Source organism: Eucalyptus grandis, chromosome 2 (genome assembly GCF_016545825.1).
Source record: "Eucalyptus grandis isolate ANBG69807.140 chromosome 2, ASM1654582v1, whole genome shotgun sequence".
NCBI lineage: Eukaryota > Viridiplantae > Streptophyta > Magnoliopsida > Myrtales > Myrtaceae > Eucalyptus > Eucalyptus grandis.
In genome coordinates this window covers 32,937,572-32,955,248 of record NC_052613.1, presented here as the reverse complement: position 1 = coordinate 32,955,248, position 17,677 = coordinate 32,937,572, and the positions used below count along the sequence as shown (strand labels likewise).

At 36.8% G+C, this 17,677-nt stretch overlaps 2 protein-coding genes across 2 annotated transcripts; both read left to right on the top strand.

Moving 5' to 3' along the window:
* Positions 1-8,599: 8,599 nt before the first annotated feature.
* Positions 8,600-15,728, top strand: LOC104432366. Its single transcript, XM_039306245.1, has 4 exons — positions 8,600-10,132; positions 10,355-10,987; positions 13,279-14,013; positions 15,622-15,728. Exons 1-3 carry the CDS (start codon positions 10,052-10,054, stop codon positions 13,810-13,812), a joined length of 1,248 nt encoding a protein of 415 aa, XP_039162179.1. The 5' UTR covers positions 8,600-10,051; the 3' UTR covers positions 13,813-14,013; positions 15,622-15,728.
* A 571-nt stretch (positions 15,729-16,299) lies between these two features.
* LOC120290253 lies at positions 16,300-17,090 on the top strand. The gene is made up of 2 exons (XM_039306083.1): positions 16,300-16,505; positions 16,855-17,090. Exons 1-2 carry the CDS (start codon positions 16,394-16,396, stop codon positions 17,043-17,045), a joined length of 303 nt encoding a protein of 100 aa, XP_039162017.1. The 5' UTR covers positions 16,300-16,393; the 3' UTR covers positions 17,046-17,090.
* The last annotated feature ends 587 nt before the right edge of the window (positions 17,091-17,677 follow it).

Below are 17,677 nucleotides of genomic sequence, written 5' to 3'. Positions count from 1 at the left end.
AAGATGGGTTAGTGATTGACCTTTTTTTTTATAATAAAATGATATTTTGATCTATTAATAATAAAAGGTGTGTATTAAGCTAAATAAAAGACGGAAATAGCCTCATCTTTATTTTTGTTTAATATGAAGTACTAGTATTTAAAAATTTTAATCGATACAATATTGTCGTGAATTTCCGACATTTAGAGATATAGTCTTTTGAAAAATTCTCTTTTTATTTTTTGGGGACATGGCATCTGCCGTTCGCTAAGAATTGTCCGTAATCCCTCACATATTAAGTGGTCCTGAATCTCCACGTCAGCCACTTTTCCATCTCTCCAAAACGCTCCCCGAAGAGCTCATTGTCTTCGTTAAGCATCAAGTATATGGGGAAGAGGAGACAAAACGCTGAATCACCCACTCCCACGGCCTCCCTTCGTCGCTTTCCCACTCCTTCTCGTCATCCTCCTCCAACTTCGAGTTCACCATCCCTCCCTCCTAGGCGTGACCGATTCCTGATCCGGTCTGCTTCTACTTAAAAATCGAGAACCAAATCGGGAGGACTAATTCCCAAATTTTAGGACCAGGAACTGGTCAATCCCATGGAACCGATTACTTAGAAAAAAAATTAAAAGAATTAAGAAAAATACAGAAATTGTTATTATTTTTAAATTTTATTACTATTTTAAGAAATTAAAAAATATATTTTTAGAAAAAAAGGGTTAGTCAGTCCGGTCCGGTTCTCCCCTGAAAACGGGAACCGGACCGACAATCCCCATTAAGAGGTAGCCAGTTTAAAAAATTGTCTTCTAATTAATGGGGGACATGCCATTTGCGGTGCGCTAAGAAATGTTTGTAATCCCTCATGTAGAAAATATTGAATGGTCCTGAACCTCCACGTCAGCCATGTTTCATCTCTTTGAAACGCTCACCAAACCCAAGCTCATCGTCTTCATCAAGCATCAACCATGGGGGAAGAGAAGAGACAAAACCCTGAATCACCCACTCCCACACCCTCCCTTCGTCGCCTTCCCACTCCTTCTCGTCCTCCTCCTCATCTCTCTCTTCCCCCTGCTCCTCCTCCACCCTCTGCATCGCCGACGAGCTCTTCTACAAGGGCCAGCTCCTCCCCCTCCAGCTCTCCCCCCGCCTCTTCATGGTCTGTATCTTCCTCGCCTCCTCTTCCACCTCCGACTCCGCCACCACCTCCTCCGACCAGACCTGGCTGAAGGACGCCGACAATCCAGATCTGGATCTGGAGAACTCCAGATACGGACAGCAGCCCGTCGCCGGGCTCGGCTGCTGGTTGTTGGGGCTGGGACGGGTGGCGAAGGTCCCCAACTTCTTGTTCGCCATTAATGGGGTTTCGATATTGGACGATGGAATAGATGGGACAGAAATATGAAAAGTGGGCCCACTCAGTCACGGGATGAGGTCCAGGAGCACCCAATATTTTCTATTCAAATCCAGATAGTGGCTGTTACAAACATACAAACACGTACCAGCCGTCAAATGTTATTTGTTCACTATTTTAAAAAAAGAACAAATTGCTTTCCTGCAAAATAGTGAAAATGAAAAAAAAAAAATTAAGCTTTAAATTATTGAGAGATGGTTCTAAACAATTCTAACCATCAATACTTAAAAGAATCGACAATATGCATGTTGTCTTGTTTCTCCTCATGCTTTGGATTCAAAACGGAAGCACGGTTTAGCTTTCTCTCAGAAACACTCAGAGAGCGTGAAATTGTGATGGTGACTGCAAAATTTGTTGGAGCCCTCGAAGAGTCATCCCCATTTTCAAAAACATAAGGCAAAGAAAACACGGACAACAGAAAATAATAAATGAAAGAAATTTAGCACACTACTGCACGCGGTTGATCAGGAACCTGTTGTTCGTTTGTCCTCGTAAGAATATCTGCAAATCGTCCATGTAGACCAGTAACGTGTTATTTGGGTGCACCGAGTGCAATAATTGTACGTTTTTCTTTTTTTTGCATGCGCTGTGCCGCTTCTCTCTCTCTCTCTCTCGTCGTGGGTTTTGTTTCGTCGTTCACATTGTTTTATCACTATGCTCTTCCTTTCTTTTTATACATCGCGAGTGATTAGTTCTGTTATCTGTCCAGTTTCCTTGGCACAGATTTATTTAAGCAATTAATCATAGGGGGCAACAACAAAAGAAACAAAAAGAGAGGGAAAGGAATTTCTAGACATTAAAGAATAAATTATGGCGGAATTGGCTTCCTCCGTTGCATCGAATCTTGTGTCAAAACTAGGTGAGTACCTGTTTGCTCCCATTGGACGCCAATTTGGATACGTGTTGTGCTACAAGAGCTACATCCAGGATCTCAAAAATGGAGTCGAGAAGCTGGAGAACGCGAGGGACAGGGTGCAGCGCTCCGTCGATGGAGCCATGTATGGTAGAAATTCTATACACACTGATATTAATAAATGGTTGGATAGCGTGAAGAATAAGGCTAATGAAGCACAAAATTTGTTAACACAACATGAGAGTGCAAAAACTACTTGCTTCCATGGGTGGCTTCCCAACCCAATGGTGCGCCATCCAATTGGCAGGAAGGTGAAGAAAATGACTCGAGTCATTCGGGAACTCTATGATGAAACTACAAATGTTAACTTCCAGAAGGTCTCCTATGAGAATCATCCAAAAGGAATTGTTACTGCTACCACTTCCGCTGCAAGATCTGTTGACAAGAAAGAAGATGTCTTGGAGTCGAGGGCTTCAATCACAGAGGATGTAATAAATGCTATAACTGATGACAAGATTTGTGTGGTTGGGGTGTATGGACTAGGTGGGGTTGGCAAGTCCAAGCTTTTGGAGGATGTTGAAAGGCGAGTTAAGAAAGAGAAGTTGTTTGATATGGTTGCCATGGCAAATGTATCACGCAATCCAGATTTAAGAACAATCCAAGGAGAAATTGCTGACGCACTAGGCCTAAAGCTAATGAATGTTGAAACTGTTCGTGGGAGAGCTGATTGTTTGCGTGAAAGGTTAGAGTGTGATTGTGAAAAAGAAATTCTCATCATTTTAGATAATTTGTGGGAGAAGTTAGAGTTAAAGGATGTTGGAATCCCTTGTAGTGATGATAATAAAAGTAAAGGCTGCAAGTTATTGCTATCGTCTAGAAAAGTAGAAGTTTTACGCATTGACATGGTCTCGACCAAGAATTCCAACTCAAGGAGTTAAATCATGGGAAGGAATAAGACTTTTTGAAAGGATAGTGGGGAACAAAGTTTATGATCCTGATTTTAGATGTTGGTAGATGGAGTAGTCAAGAATTGCGGAGGCTTGCCACTTTTATTATTTCATTGGCAAAAAGGTTGAGGAGCAGGAAATTTGGCTGCATGGAGGAATGCTTTGACTACAGAAGGGTCTGATTTAACATCACTAGTGGAATCAAACTACAAAGACTTAAAAGACGAGAGGATCCAATCCTTGTTCTTGGTTTGTACTCTATCCAAAATACATGGATGGGAAGAGGTGGATATCTTGTTCTATTGCTTGGGTTTGGGTTTATTTAACAATTTCAGCAAGACCATCGAAACGCTAGAGATAGGTTGAGCATGGATCTAGATCGTCTGCGCGACTCTTCTTTATTACTAGATAGTGATAATTCTTGCGGAAAAAAAGAAGATAGTGATCAATATGTAAAAGTCAGAATGCATGACGTAGTTGCTGACGTGGCCAACTCTATTGCTTCCACAGAATGGAAGGCCTTGGTCGGGAGGAAGGATTGTGGGTTTAAAAAATGGTCAAAGGTTGAGCTTAGAGAATGCACCATGATATCCTTCCCTAATGCTGGCATTGATGAGCTTCCAAAAAATTGGACTGCCCAAACTTGAGGATGTTTCTGTTAGTCGAATGCAACCCGTCTCTCAAAGTTCCCGATACATTTTTTGAATCTATGCAGAAGCTCCAAGTCTTGGAATTAGTAGGAATATCTATCACCTCTCTCCCTTCGTCGATTGAGTTCCTTGGGAACCTCAAGTCGCTTAGTCTTGCCAGTTGCCGTCTCGAGGACGTGACTCTTCTTGGAAAGCTGAAAGCAATGCAAATCCTACATCTCTTAGGATCGAAAATCGCTCGGCTGCCTAAAGAAATAGGTGAACTAACAGAATTGAGAATTTTGAACTTAACAATTTGCACTAGGCTCAAAGTTATCGAACCTGGCGTGCTCGGAAGCTTGGTTAATTTAGAAGAACTGTATATGGATGCAGTTTTGATCGGTGGGAAGCTAAAGATGAAGCACCGCGAAGAAACGCCAGCCTGAGTGAGTTAAAGAACATGAATAAGTTGAGCACTTTGGACATTGCCATTCCTCATTCTGCCGATCTCCCAAGAGACTTGCCATTTGGAAAGCTGAAAAAGCATAAAATCCAAATTGGGGGCTTTTGGGATTGGTCGGTTGAATATAAAGAATCTAGAACTTTAAAGCTCAAGCTGGATTTGGGCAATCTTCTTTCCGAAGAGTGGGTGCAAAGATGTCTGCAGGGAACACAAGATCTCCACTTGGATGGATTGCAAGATGGCGACGATAGTATTCACGATTTGTGCGTTGAAGGATTTCAGGAATTGAAGCATCTTCACGTACAAAATAGCCCCTCATTTCATTATGTTGTTCACCCCACGAACAATGTCCAATGCACTGCATTTACGAGATTGGTATCTTTGTTTCTCAAGAATCTGGACAACTTCAAGAAAATTTATTGCGGTTGTCTTGCCCTAGAATCCTTCAGCAAATTAAAGATTGTGAAAGTGGACAACTGTGGTGAAATCAAACATTTATTTCCTTTGTCCATGACAAGAATTTTATCCCAGCTTGAAGAGATTGAAATAAACGGATGCCACTTGATGCAGCAAATTGTTGCAGATGCCGAGGTTGACAGAGATGAAATATTTGATCCCAATGTGAAGTTATACACTTTGCGTAGGCTGACATTACGAAACTTACCAGAGATGACAAGCTTCTATAAAACCGCAAACCTCTCAGTTGATTTCTTTGACGGGCAACAGGTATATAATTTGTTATTGAGATTTTATGCATGGATTTTAAATGTGAGTATAAAACGACGGAGAAAAAACTGGATAAAGATTTTTTTTTTTTTTGAGATTTAGTTTTCCAGAATAATTAAGACAAACAATAATTTAATTTTTCAATATGGAATTGCTATGTGATATGTAAATACATTAAAACATTTATACAGTATTTAATTAAATCTCTCTTTATCTATTTGATGTTATCAACATAGTCAAAGAAGCACCGATTTATATATTTTTCAAATAATCTGGAAGCTTATCATTGCTTAATGGTAGAATCGAATATGTATACACAAACATTTATTGATATATTCATAAGTTGAAGGAAGTATATCCGACCTTTACAATTTTTATGAACTTTATTTGATAATGAATGGACATATGTAGAGTCCTATTATATCTGCTTGATTAAAGTGAAAGAAATAACTAAAAAAAATAAAAAAAATTCAATAGGTGAATTTAACTACACTGACCATGTGTCAAATAACGTCCAGATCAACTACTTATAATTTTACAGTCACAATCGTAAGTACATCAGCATTAGAGTAGTTGAGACCATAAAGTTGATTTTTTCCCCAACGATTGTAAAGAGTTGTGGTGGGTGAATGAACCATTGCGGAATTGTATCTCTACACAAAGTTCCATTATATAAATATTTTTTATACTCTTATTTGTTAGATGACAGAACTATTATTTGACTACAAATGAAAATCAAATATAATATCCGATAGGTCAAATTGCTTTAGTTACCTTGGTACATTAATGAGATTTTAGTTTGATAATTAACTTTTTTTGTTCTAAGAAGCTATGGACCTTTTGTGGTGATAAAATCTACCACAAATCTTTATTCTAACCACTTTTCTAAAGTTACTAGTAGAATTTATGTGCCCTGCACATGTTTAATTTTTTTTTAATAAAATATTCCTGGAAAGTATTAATTAGAAACACATCTAGCATTCATTTGTGCACTATCGCTTTGATTTAACAATTCCTTTCACTATTTTGTCAATAAAAAGTAAAAATGGAAGCCCTTCTTTAAATTATTTTTTAAGATTATGTTTATCACGTGAGCCAAAACGCAGAAGCATGCTCGAGTAAAATCATTTGTTGAATTAAGTAATTCATTTTCTTGGCTACATAAATAAAATTTGCCATATAATTTTGCTATTTGATAAAGGAAGCGCATCTTAAGTCCTTAAATAGGTAAATTAAATCCTTTAATGAAATTGACTCCGATGCCCATATGTTGCTGTTCGCTCAATTAAATCCTTTTATGGCCAACCATGGATCTCGCATTGATGAACCTTTTTTATTTATTTTTTATTTACTTTCGGCCAATGTAGCATATATTCCGCATTACATCTATGATAGAAAATAATGGATCTTGTAGTGCTATGCATGGGGACAACAAAATCTTTTAAATGCTTTAGTATTTCTTTCATAATTTACAATAACATTTTGCTTTCAATCTTTCGATAAGAGGATTTTCTTTAAAATACTTTGGAAAATATGGCAGGCTCAAATTGCATCTGCAAATCAACTAAAAGTATAGTTTTTCTCTGTTTGTCAATTTAGTTCATGACTATTCGATAGGAAATAATTCATTTGACTTATTATATATAATCACCATCAATGACTAAAAAATTAATTAAGCTATGCCATGAAATTAAAAAATTTAGGTAAAAAGCACAAAATCGTACGTTTAATAACCCCAACAATTCAAGGACTTTAAATTCTCTCTTATTATTATATATTCAGCAAAGTCCAGATACATGATAGCTAAATAAGAAGTGTAAAGTTGATAAATTCTAAAGAAGAATGAGGTCAAATTCAAAAATCAATACTCCGCTCTTTCTTCCATTATATTTAAATCTATTGAATGAGATTATTTCTTTTATTATTTTATCACACACAACTCGTTTATCTAATTATGAGCATTACTATGAGATAATCAGTTATTCACCCCTTTGCAGCTAATAAAGCTACATAATTTGGAAGCCATAACCATTGAAAAATGTCAGTTAATAAGGGAAGTGTTCGACCTTGAAGGACTAACAAGCATCAGGGAAGTCGATATTCTATCACGATTGAGAGAATTAACCCTGAGTGACTTACCAAGTTTGGGATGCATATGGAATAAAAATCCACGAAGAGCATTGTGTTTTCGAAACTTAAGGGCACTGAAGGTGCAAAATTGTGAGAACTTGAGGTTTCTTTTTTCTTCTTCCATGGCTAAAGCACTTGGGCAAATAAAAGAAATAGAAATAACAAGTTGTAAACTAATGGAGGAAATTATTGATGCGCAAGAAGAAGAATTGGAGGAAGCTACAACCAGCGACACTTTAGAGTTCCCTTTGTTAATCTCCTTATCTCTTGAGGAATTGCCAAATCTCAAGACATTCTCTTATCAAGTATTGTATTCATTGTCCATCCTTAACAAAATTGATGATATCTCAGTGCCCCAAAATGATGACATTCTCTTCACTTGAAGCAAAGCAATGGTCGATCACATCTGATAGAGTTTTTACAGCAAGCATTTGATCGTATAAACTCTGGCTTATCCTTGCCTGGCTTCTTCAATGAAAAGGTAAGCATCTATAGTGTTTTTTGTCAATCATTCTTCTAGTTCTTGTCAAGGGACTCAATTTAGTAGAAACTTGATCATTATTCAAGTTTGGCAGTTGGCGATGGGAATGCTAACTCGCTAGGGGTCATTCCTAAAGTTTCCCACAAATTTCGGCATAACGCAATATGTACCAAAAATTTTAGTCATTCTACATATAAAATGTTTTTTATGCAGGTTCTTTTTCCAAGCTTGGAGGAATTGAAGCTATTTTCCATGTGCCAATTAAAGAAGATATGGCATAGTCAACTCCATGAACAGTCCTTTTGCAAACTTGCATCCCTCACCGTTGAACTTTGTGAAAATTTGCCCCATGTTTTTCCATCAAATTCAATGGATAGGTTGCAGAGTCTGAATAAAATTGAGGTGGTTGGGTGTCCCTCGTTGGAAACATTATTTGATCCAGTAAGTCTCAGCTTTGATGAAATGCAAAAGCCATTGGTCCTCTCTTCCTTAGAAAAAATGAAGTTGTTGAATCTACCAAGGCTGGCAGACATTTTGAAGAGTGACTGCAAATTAATATTGGCGTTTCCTAGTCTATGGAAGTGAGCGTGAGGCGTTGTCATAGTTTGTCACATCTCTTCTCAAGTGCCACGGCTAGAACTCTTGATAAACTCGCGGTGCTTGATGTTTCCAGTTGCAATAACATGAAGGGCATAATTGTGATGGAAGAAGGAACAGTAAAAACCGTAGAAACATTCAAGTTCGGTAATTTAAGCACACTCAAGCTTGGTGACCTTGAGAATTTGATTTGTTTCAATTCAAAGAGCTATGCTGGTGATGGGTCACATCCTCTATTTGATGATAAGGTATCACATCCCAATTTATCTTATTTGTTATATTATTTTTTTTAATGCTTTTGCCATAAGCTGTTTTGCATATTTTTCATTTATCTCCGCACATTTGTAGCTTGCATTTCCAAAGTTGTGTTTTTCAGGTGACCCAAACCACACAAGCATGATGCTGGACTGAAATCATTATCAAATGAAGCAATTCTTTTTCTTGGCTACATGACTAAAACTTTCTACTTTCTACATAAACTAACTTTTTATGACGAGAAGCGTATCTTGGGTCCTCATATTTTAAAATAAATCCTTTGCTAAAATTGAGTTTGATGACCATACAGCGTTGTTATGACCAATTCATGGATGTTATGGCCACCAATGGATCTTATGGAGATGAACCGTTTTTCTAACATTTGGTCGATATCTATTCCGTTTTACATGAATACCAGAAAATAATAGATCTTATAGTGCTATGCATGGGGACATTAAAATCTTAAGACTACTTTAGTATTTCTCTCATTAATTTATAATTACTTTTTACTTTTACTCTCTCGATAAGAGATACTTTTTTTTTTTTTGGAACAGTTTGGAAAAAATGCCAGGTTCAATTTACACCTACAAATCACTAAAAGCATACATTCATTTTTCAGTTTATCAATTTAGTTCATAACTATTTTGGAGAAAATTATTAAGTTTTTTTTTTACACTGTCATTTGAGATATTATATCAGACCACATCGAAAAATCAATTGAGCCGATGCCACGAATTTCTAAAATTTAGGCAAATTGCACAAAATGTGAAGGTAAAGTCAGTAACGTCAATAATTGATCCTCGTTAATATATGTAAAATAAAGTCCAAATACATAATAGATAAATGATAAGTAAGTGTAAAGTAGATAATTTTATAGAAGGATAAGGGAAAATTCAAAATCACTACTCCGCTCTATCTTGCATTATTTTTAGATCTACCATGTGAGATTATTTCTTCTGTTATTATTTCACGTGCAACTCGTATTCATACTTTCTAGTTTATAGCATTGTTATGAGATTATGAGGTTTTATTCACCCCTCGCAGCTAATAAGGCTGCAAAACTTGGAAGCTATAACAATTGAAAGATGTCAGTTAATACGGGAAGTATTTGACCTTGAAGAACTGACGACTAGTGGGGATGTCAAGATTCTATGGCAATTGACTAGATTAACCTTGAGTGGCTTACCAAGGTTGGTACGTATATGGAACAAGAATCCAAGAAGAGCATTGTGTTTCCAAAATTTAAAGGCACTGAAGGTGCAAAACTGCGAGAGCCTGAGGTTTCTTTTTTCTTCTTACATGGCTAAAGCACTCGTGCAGATAAAAGAAATAGAAATAGTGAGTTGTGCATTGATGGAGGAAATTATGTATGTGCAAGAAGAAGAATTAGAGGAAACTATGACCACAGACACTATTGAGTTTCCTCTGTTAACCTCCTTGTCTCTTGAGGAATTGCCAAACCTCAAGACATTCTCTTGTGGAAAGTATTATATCCATTGTCCATCCTTAACAAGATTGACAATATCTGGGTGCCCCAAAATGATGACATTTCTTCATTCAAAGGAAGACAACAGTCGATGACAGCTGATACATGTTTACAACAAGCATCTGGTTGTATCAACTCTAGCTTGTCCTTGCCTGGCTTCTTCAATGAAAAGGTAAGCATCTATAGTATTTTTATGTTGATCATTCTTCTAGTTCTAGTCAGTGAAGCAATTTAGTAGATACTAGATCATTATTCTGTACCAAAAAACTGACACTTCACGGTGGAGAAACTAACTCGCTACTGGTCATTCCCAAAGTTGCCCTTGAATTTCGGCATAATAAAATTCTATACCAAAAATTTCAGTCATTTTACATATACAATATTTTCACGTCAGGTTCTTTTTCCAAGCTTGGAGGAATTGAAGCTTTCTTCCATGTGCCAATTAAAGAGGATATGGCACGATCAGCTCCACGGACAGTCCTTCTGCAAACTTACATCCCTCACTGTTGAACTTTGTGAAAATTTGTCACATGTTTTTTCGTCAAATCCAATGGATATGTTGCAGAGCCTGAATAAAATTAAGGTAGTTAGGTGTCCCTCCTTGGAAGCATTATTTGAACCCATAAGTCTCAGCGTTGAGAAAAGGCAAAAGCCATTGGTCCTCCCTGCATTAAGAGAATTGATGTTGTTGAATCTATCAAGGCTGAGAGACATTTTGGAGAGTGATTGCAAAGTCACCTTGGCATTTCCTAGGCTGATGGAAGTGAACGTGAGGGGTTGTCACAGTTTGCCATATCTCTTCTCAAGTGCCACGGCTGAAATTCTCGATAAACTTGTGGTGCTTGATGTTTCCTATTGCAATAACTTGCGGGGCATAATTGCGATGGAAGAAGGAAAATGGAAAACCTTAGAGACTTTGAAGTTCCGTCAATTAAGCACACTCAAGCTTGGTGACCTTGAGAATTTGATTAGTTTCTACTCAATGAGTTGTGCTAGTGATGGGTTACATCCTCTATTTGATGAAAAGGTATCATCTCCCGATTTATCTTATATGTTATTTTACTTTATTTTTAGTGCTTTGTCCTTAAACAATTTTGCATATTTTTTGGTGGCTTGCATTTCCAAAATTAGAAGAGCTACACATCACAGAATTTGAAGGGAAATCAGGTAGCTAGAATAGGAGGGGAGGAGAGAGAGAGAGAGAGAGAGAGAGAGAGAGATGCCAATGCAGGTGAGGAGGAAGAAACTCGACGTAGGGAAACTCATTGGTCAATGAATTCATCCTCAAAACTAAAGAAAACGAGTATCTAGGCCAATATTTACGGGTAAACAAGAGTTCAAACTAAGTAAGCATATCTAAAATAAGAGAAATAAATCAAGATAAGTATCTTAAATTATTAATAGTATCATATTTAACAAACTAATTGAAGATACAAATCAGCAAAGTGGTTGGAAAATCATGTCATACATCAATCTCCCCCACCGAAATGAAGTCAAGTCCTTTCTCCGGTGGCTCTTCCTGTGAGTAAGTGATAATACCACAACTTTTGCCCTACAAAGAATCTTTGCTTCATGTAGAGCGCCTGATTTGGAAATGCACCTGGGGAGTATAAGGCTATACGAAGTATTATAGAACAAATTTTAGCATCACTGATTTTTCTCTTCTATAAATCATCAATAGGAGAAATTACGTTTATGAATTTATTAAATTTCAAAAGGTGCTTCAATAAATTCATCCAGATTATTTGTTAAATTTTACTACTCACTTCACTATTCTCAAAAGCAGAGATCCTTATTCAATTCTTCAAGACGTTGAGAATATTTTTCCATGTCATTTAGCTCATTGGCAAATGATTTTGGACCGTTTTCATGTCTCCCTTACAATTGTTGATTGAATCTATCCAATTCTCATCAAAATTGTTGAAATTTTCTCTCATATCGTTAAACAAATTTTTAATCTCTTCAGGATTATTAAGGATTTATAATAATCATAAGGATGGTAATAATCGTATTACTCTTGACAATCAACACTATTAGGATAACATTGTAATCCTTATAATCATAATCACATGAAGTAATAATAGCGATAACCCCTACTCTTTTCAAATTTCAGAATAACAGATTTAATAAATATTGCAAGATTTTTTTATAGAGATAATTAGACCAAGCATAGAGTGGCTCCAAACCAGTAAAAATGGCGGCTAAGTTTCAATAGACATCAATGCCATATATCTTCATGAGCATATCAGATCAAAATTGCAACCGTAGCAACAAAAATGAAAACCAAAACGTTGGCCTTTGGTCTAGTATCATTGCACGACAATACCACATGCACGAAGCAATGTTTTGATACCAATTAAATTTTGAAGAGATCCAGCTGAGATACCAATTGATGAAGAACATATCTAAATCCATTACCAACTAGTGCTGAATGAAAGCATGAAGAATGTTAGGTTTACTTTTGTAGAAAATGGAGGAAAATAAGATAATAAGGAAAAAAAAGAGAGATAGAAACTAGAGAGATGAAAGAGATAGAAGGGCCAATCCAGGCCGGCAAAAAGACACGTCATATGGGCAAACTTAGCAATCAAATCAATCTATTTTTTTTGGCACCTATTAAGAGATATAATCAAGATTAATTTCCTAAATCTTGGATAATATCGAATAGCAAAAATAAAGAAACAAATTAGCTAGTGGTGGAGCATCCCGTCCAACATCAAAATTGAACAGTACATACCTACACCCTACCATCTTTTGATTTAATTGTTGGATTTCTTTCTTTGGTTTATGCTGTGTTTTTTCTTTTTGGTCGGTATGTCATGTTTTCTTGAAGTCTATACTTTGTCGAAGAAAATTTTGAAGTGCAAGATTCATGAAGCGTTGATTTGTGCTAATTGGTTTTTATTTTGTGGGTATCAACACCCTACAATGCACAAGCTATATTTGTTAAATGGTTCAACGAAATGGGAGAGTACATTTGAGGAATCTAAGATAGGCTAAATTTGAGGTTTGTGGGAAACATCCGACACGTGAAATGATTATGCTTGTCTAACTTAGGTGGTAATGGATTATGCTACAGTTCAAACATAATGCTTGATATCTATGAGACGAATATATGCTTTCTACTAAAAGTTAATATGACAGGAGAATGGATTTTAGGGGTGGCATCTACTGAAAAATTGTGTGTCTAGTCTTTTTTTTTTCCCTATCCTATCGCTTATGCTTGTTTAGTGATTTTCCTTGTTCTTGAAATTACAGTTTTACCTTTCTTTATGGGAATAGAGAATCGGCTCTAATAATTTAATTGAAAAATAACAGGTTAAGTTTCCTAATATAGAGTCGATGGAGATCTCGCACATGAATAACTTGGAGAAGATATGGCTTGATGATCTTGCTTCAAATGCCTTTAGCAAACTCAAGACACTAGTAGTGAAGGATTGTGAGAAACTTTCATCCATATTTTCATCTTATACTATGTTCACAAGATTTCAAAACCTAGAGAAGATAAGTGTAACCGATTGTGGGTCCCTAGAAGCGGTATTTCACGTCCAAGAGTTCAATTTTAGTGAAGCTTGTCCTACAAGCACTTTTCAATTGAGAGAATTAGTTCTGACGCGGCTCCCAAAAATGAAGCACGTGTGGAGTGAACATCCTCAAGGAGGTCTCACCTTTGGATGCTTACGATGCATGGAGATTGTTGAGTGTGAGAGGCTCAAAAGTTTATTCCCAAGCTCGGTAGCAAAAAGCATGACACAACTTGAAGAACTTTTAGTACGGGAGTGTGGGGTGCAAGAAATTATTGTGGAGGAAGACGGAGTAGAGATGAATGCAAGGGATCTCTTCTTTCCGTGATTAACTGATATGAAATTACTTAAGTTGCCAGATTTGAGGATCTTCTACAAGAATAGTCATACTTCAACACAGCCACTTTTGAAGAAATTGCAAGTAAGACACTGCGGCAAGATGAGGTCATTCTTATTTGCTTGTGAATACCAAAGCTGTCGAGGTACAAGTACCAGTGAGAATCAACCTGCACTATTTTCTTTTGAAAAGGTACAATCCTCAAATTCTAGCTCTCTGCAATTGCCTTCGTTGGTTTTGTTATTTTCTATTGGAAATTGGAATTGTCAAACATTTCATGCTTACAAATACTTACTGAGCCAAACCTATGAATTTCTTAGAAATTTAAAGATCGTTTCCAATTAATTATTTCTAGCTGATATTCGTCAAAATCATCCCAACTTGTACTTTGAAAAAACGAATTATTGAATTAACTTGCATAGATAATACTGCTTCTAATAGCCACTTGTGCCTTATGGCTGGGTTATACCTAGTTAATTTAATTTGATCGACATCGTCCCCTAAAATTTAAAACAAAAAAAAAATAGTAATATGTTCGTATGGCATATTGCTAGCTTAGCTATGGAGCAAAATTCCATGCTTAAACATTGTGAACATGATTGGTAACTGTCAAGTGCCACAAATAACTTGCTTATCTAGTCACATGTTAGTAATTTATTAATAGGCCTTGAACAGCACAAACTTTTTTGTACTTTGTAAATTACCAACTACTTTAATAATCTAGCAACATTATTGTTGTGGATCACCAACGTATTTGAAATTACTAACTTTATTTGAATTGACCGGACTTAATTTGATTGGTGTACCAACATCCATAATATAAAAATTGATTTTAATTACTTGCCAACTTTTTATCTTACTATATTTTGAAAAGTACCAACTTTCCAAAATTATGAATTACTTTAATAATCAACCAATAATATTCTTGTGACAAAACAATGATTTTTGAATAACTTACTTTAAGTTTAAATTACAAACGTCAATTTGATTGATGTACCGACATAATTCAAATCAAGATACCTATGGATTTTAGTAACTGAGAAACCTTTTATATTATAGATCATGAAAAGTACTTATATGTCTTAATACTTTCATGATCACCAACTACTTTAATAATCTACCGACATTTATTCCGATGGCTTGCCAACGCTTTTGAAGTTACTAACGTTTAATCAAAATAGTCAACCTTAATTTGAGTGTTATAATAGTGATATAGAAACCCATAATTAAGTTCCATTTTGAACCGCATGGAACACTCAAACCGTCCTTGCATTTGGGGTCACGTATTTTTGGTTTGTTTCTTAGCTTATGAAATGTTTTATTCCCGATAATTTGTTCAATTTTAATGCATTCTTCTCAGAGGGGGAAAAAGGTTAAGCCACGCGCTATTCATGATCTATAATAAAATAGATATTAGAACAGCAGATTAGAAAATAGAGTGCAACATATTAATACAATTTCTTACTATTAAAACACATCTACTTACTATAAATGTGACATGATTTGGAAAAATAAAAAAGTTTTTTTGCTACAAACTTGTTGAAATTCATGTATTTTAACTTTTGGATTGAATTAGTTAACTATTGAAATAGCTGGAGTATGATTGACAAATAACTGTCTTTATTTAAATTAGCAAAACTTATTATGATTGAATTGGGCAAACCCTTAACAAACATCCCTTCTATTGGCTCTTGGGTTCTATTTCCTCTTTTCCCTAAAATAAAAGGATACTTTAGTTATTGCGCCGTGGCTATGCCCCATATTTACTTCCGGTAGCCTAATTAAAAGAAATTCCCACAGGTCACACCAAACTTGAAGGGATTGACGTTGATGAGCGAGGATGTTATAATGATGACACAGCAGTACCATTACGTCTTTCGCGATCTCACAGAGCTGGACTTGGCATGTTACCATGATGAGAATGTTGCTTTCCCCTCCGATTTCCTCCTCCATAGATTTCCCAATCTAAAAGTGCTTTCTCTGTCCTGTAGTTCCTTGGAGGAGATATTTCCAGAAAATGTGTGTGGACATGGGGGAGCAACTTCCTACGGATAGTTAACTGACATGGAAACACCTCTCAAGGCACTAAAAAATCTGCAGCGACTTGAGCTGAATAAGCTATGTAAACTCCAGCGAGTCTGGAAAGATGGCTCCTTGATGGCTGAAATCCTTAAACAGATTGGAACTCTGCTCATTTCGGAGTGCTCAAGTTTATCAATCGTACTTCCATCCCCGACTGCATTCCAGAGGTTGACGATATTAGAAGTAAAGGATTGCGTTGGTTTAGTTCATATGGGGACTTCCTCATCAGTGACAAGTCTGGTGAATCTTACTTGGCTAACCATAAGAAATTGCGGTGTGATGGAAGACGTGGTAACAGATGATGGAAATGGAATAGAGGAGATCTCTTTCCCCAAGCTGAAGTGGTTGATACTTGATGGTTTACCAAGCCTTGAGAGCTTCTCCCCCACTAATTGCACCTTCATGTTCCCATCATTGTGGCGTATTATTGTGAAGCAATGCCCAAAGATGAATATATTCTGCAATGGTGCCTTGAGTATACCAAGATTACATGAAGTACACCTCTCCGACGAGGATTATGAAGGACGTTGGGAGGGGGATCTTAATACCACAATCCAATTCTTATCGACATGAAAGAGTCCACGCTGAATTCACTGAGTCAGGTAAATCTAGGTGCCTAATCATGTCTCCCCGAACCCAGTGTCAAAATGAAGAAACTAGCGTTATTCTTCGAGTTCTATATTAGCTGATATGAAGTCGCTCTTTCTTTAAAAAATGTTTGACTGTTTTTAACGGGATCGTAACATATAATTGGAGTTGTCGGGTCTTTTGGGCACTTATCCACCAATGCATTGTAGCTGTTTGATGAATTGCTTAGCATAACCTCTGTCAATGTAGCTGCAAAGACTGGGGTTTTGTTATATGGGGTTGTGTGCTGGCCCACTTATTCAGTTACCCTTGAGAAATGTCAGTATTTAGACACGTCTTACTGACAATGTTTGTCTCTTTTAGGTGTCATGCTCGCTACTCTACAATCAAAGTGGCTGCTTTTATTTGCTAGAAACTGTCTTTGTAGTAAGATGTTGAAGCAAGTGTTCTGCAGCCTGTGCACTAATAATGTTCTAGCGCAAGGTGTTGTTGCCTCTCGATATGGCATCCTTGTGCTGACAAGCGGTGTTCACAGTGGGCAGGTGCTTCATTGAATATCTCGTTCCTTTTCTAGTTTGGGATGTCCACTCATTTCCTTGATAATGGTACAAATGTAACAGAATAGTTGAGCAAATAATCAATTGAATGTGGGCTACTCAATCTTTCATCAAATTGTATAGAGATTTTCTATGAGTGTTGGCTTTTAGGCAGCCTCATTTAGCATCAAGAGTTTCTTTGGAGTGGTTCCATTTGGATGATGACAAGAGTGGCCATACGCTGACCAGAAGGGGAAGAAATCCAAGAATCCAATTAAACACATGTCCTTCAAGCAGTGCACCAGAGGCTACATGGAGCCGTTCACACTAGATGTTTTCATCTCCTAGCGCTTTGTCTCAGCTTCACTCGCTCACTTATAGGGTCACGTGCAAGCAGGTTGCTGTTGCTGCTACTAATAGGACATTAGAGCTGTGCTCAAGTCTCAATCGGACACACCAGCATGTTTGGCCATAGGCAGGCTTTGGCAGACTGGGGAAGAGAAGCTGATGAGTGCACTGCTTCCATACTGCAACAGCAAGGGACAAGTTTGAAGGAAAAATCAGAATGATGGTTCAGTCTCTGATTGACATTGGCATCAATATAAAGTTTATCTTGACTGATTTTCCCTCCTTGAGCATGATCTTGCTTA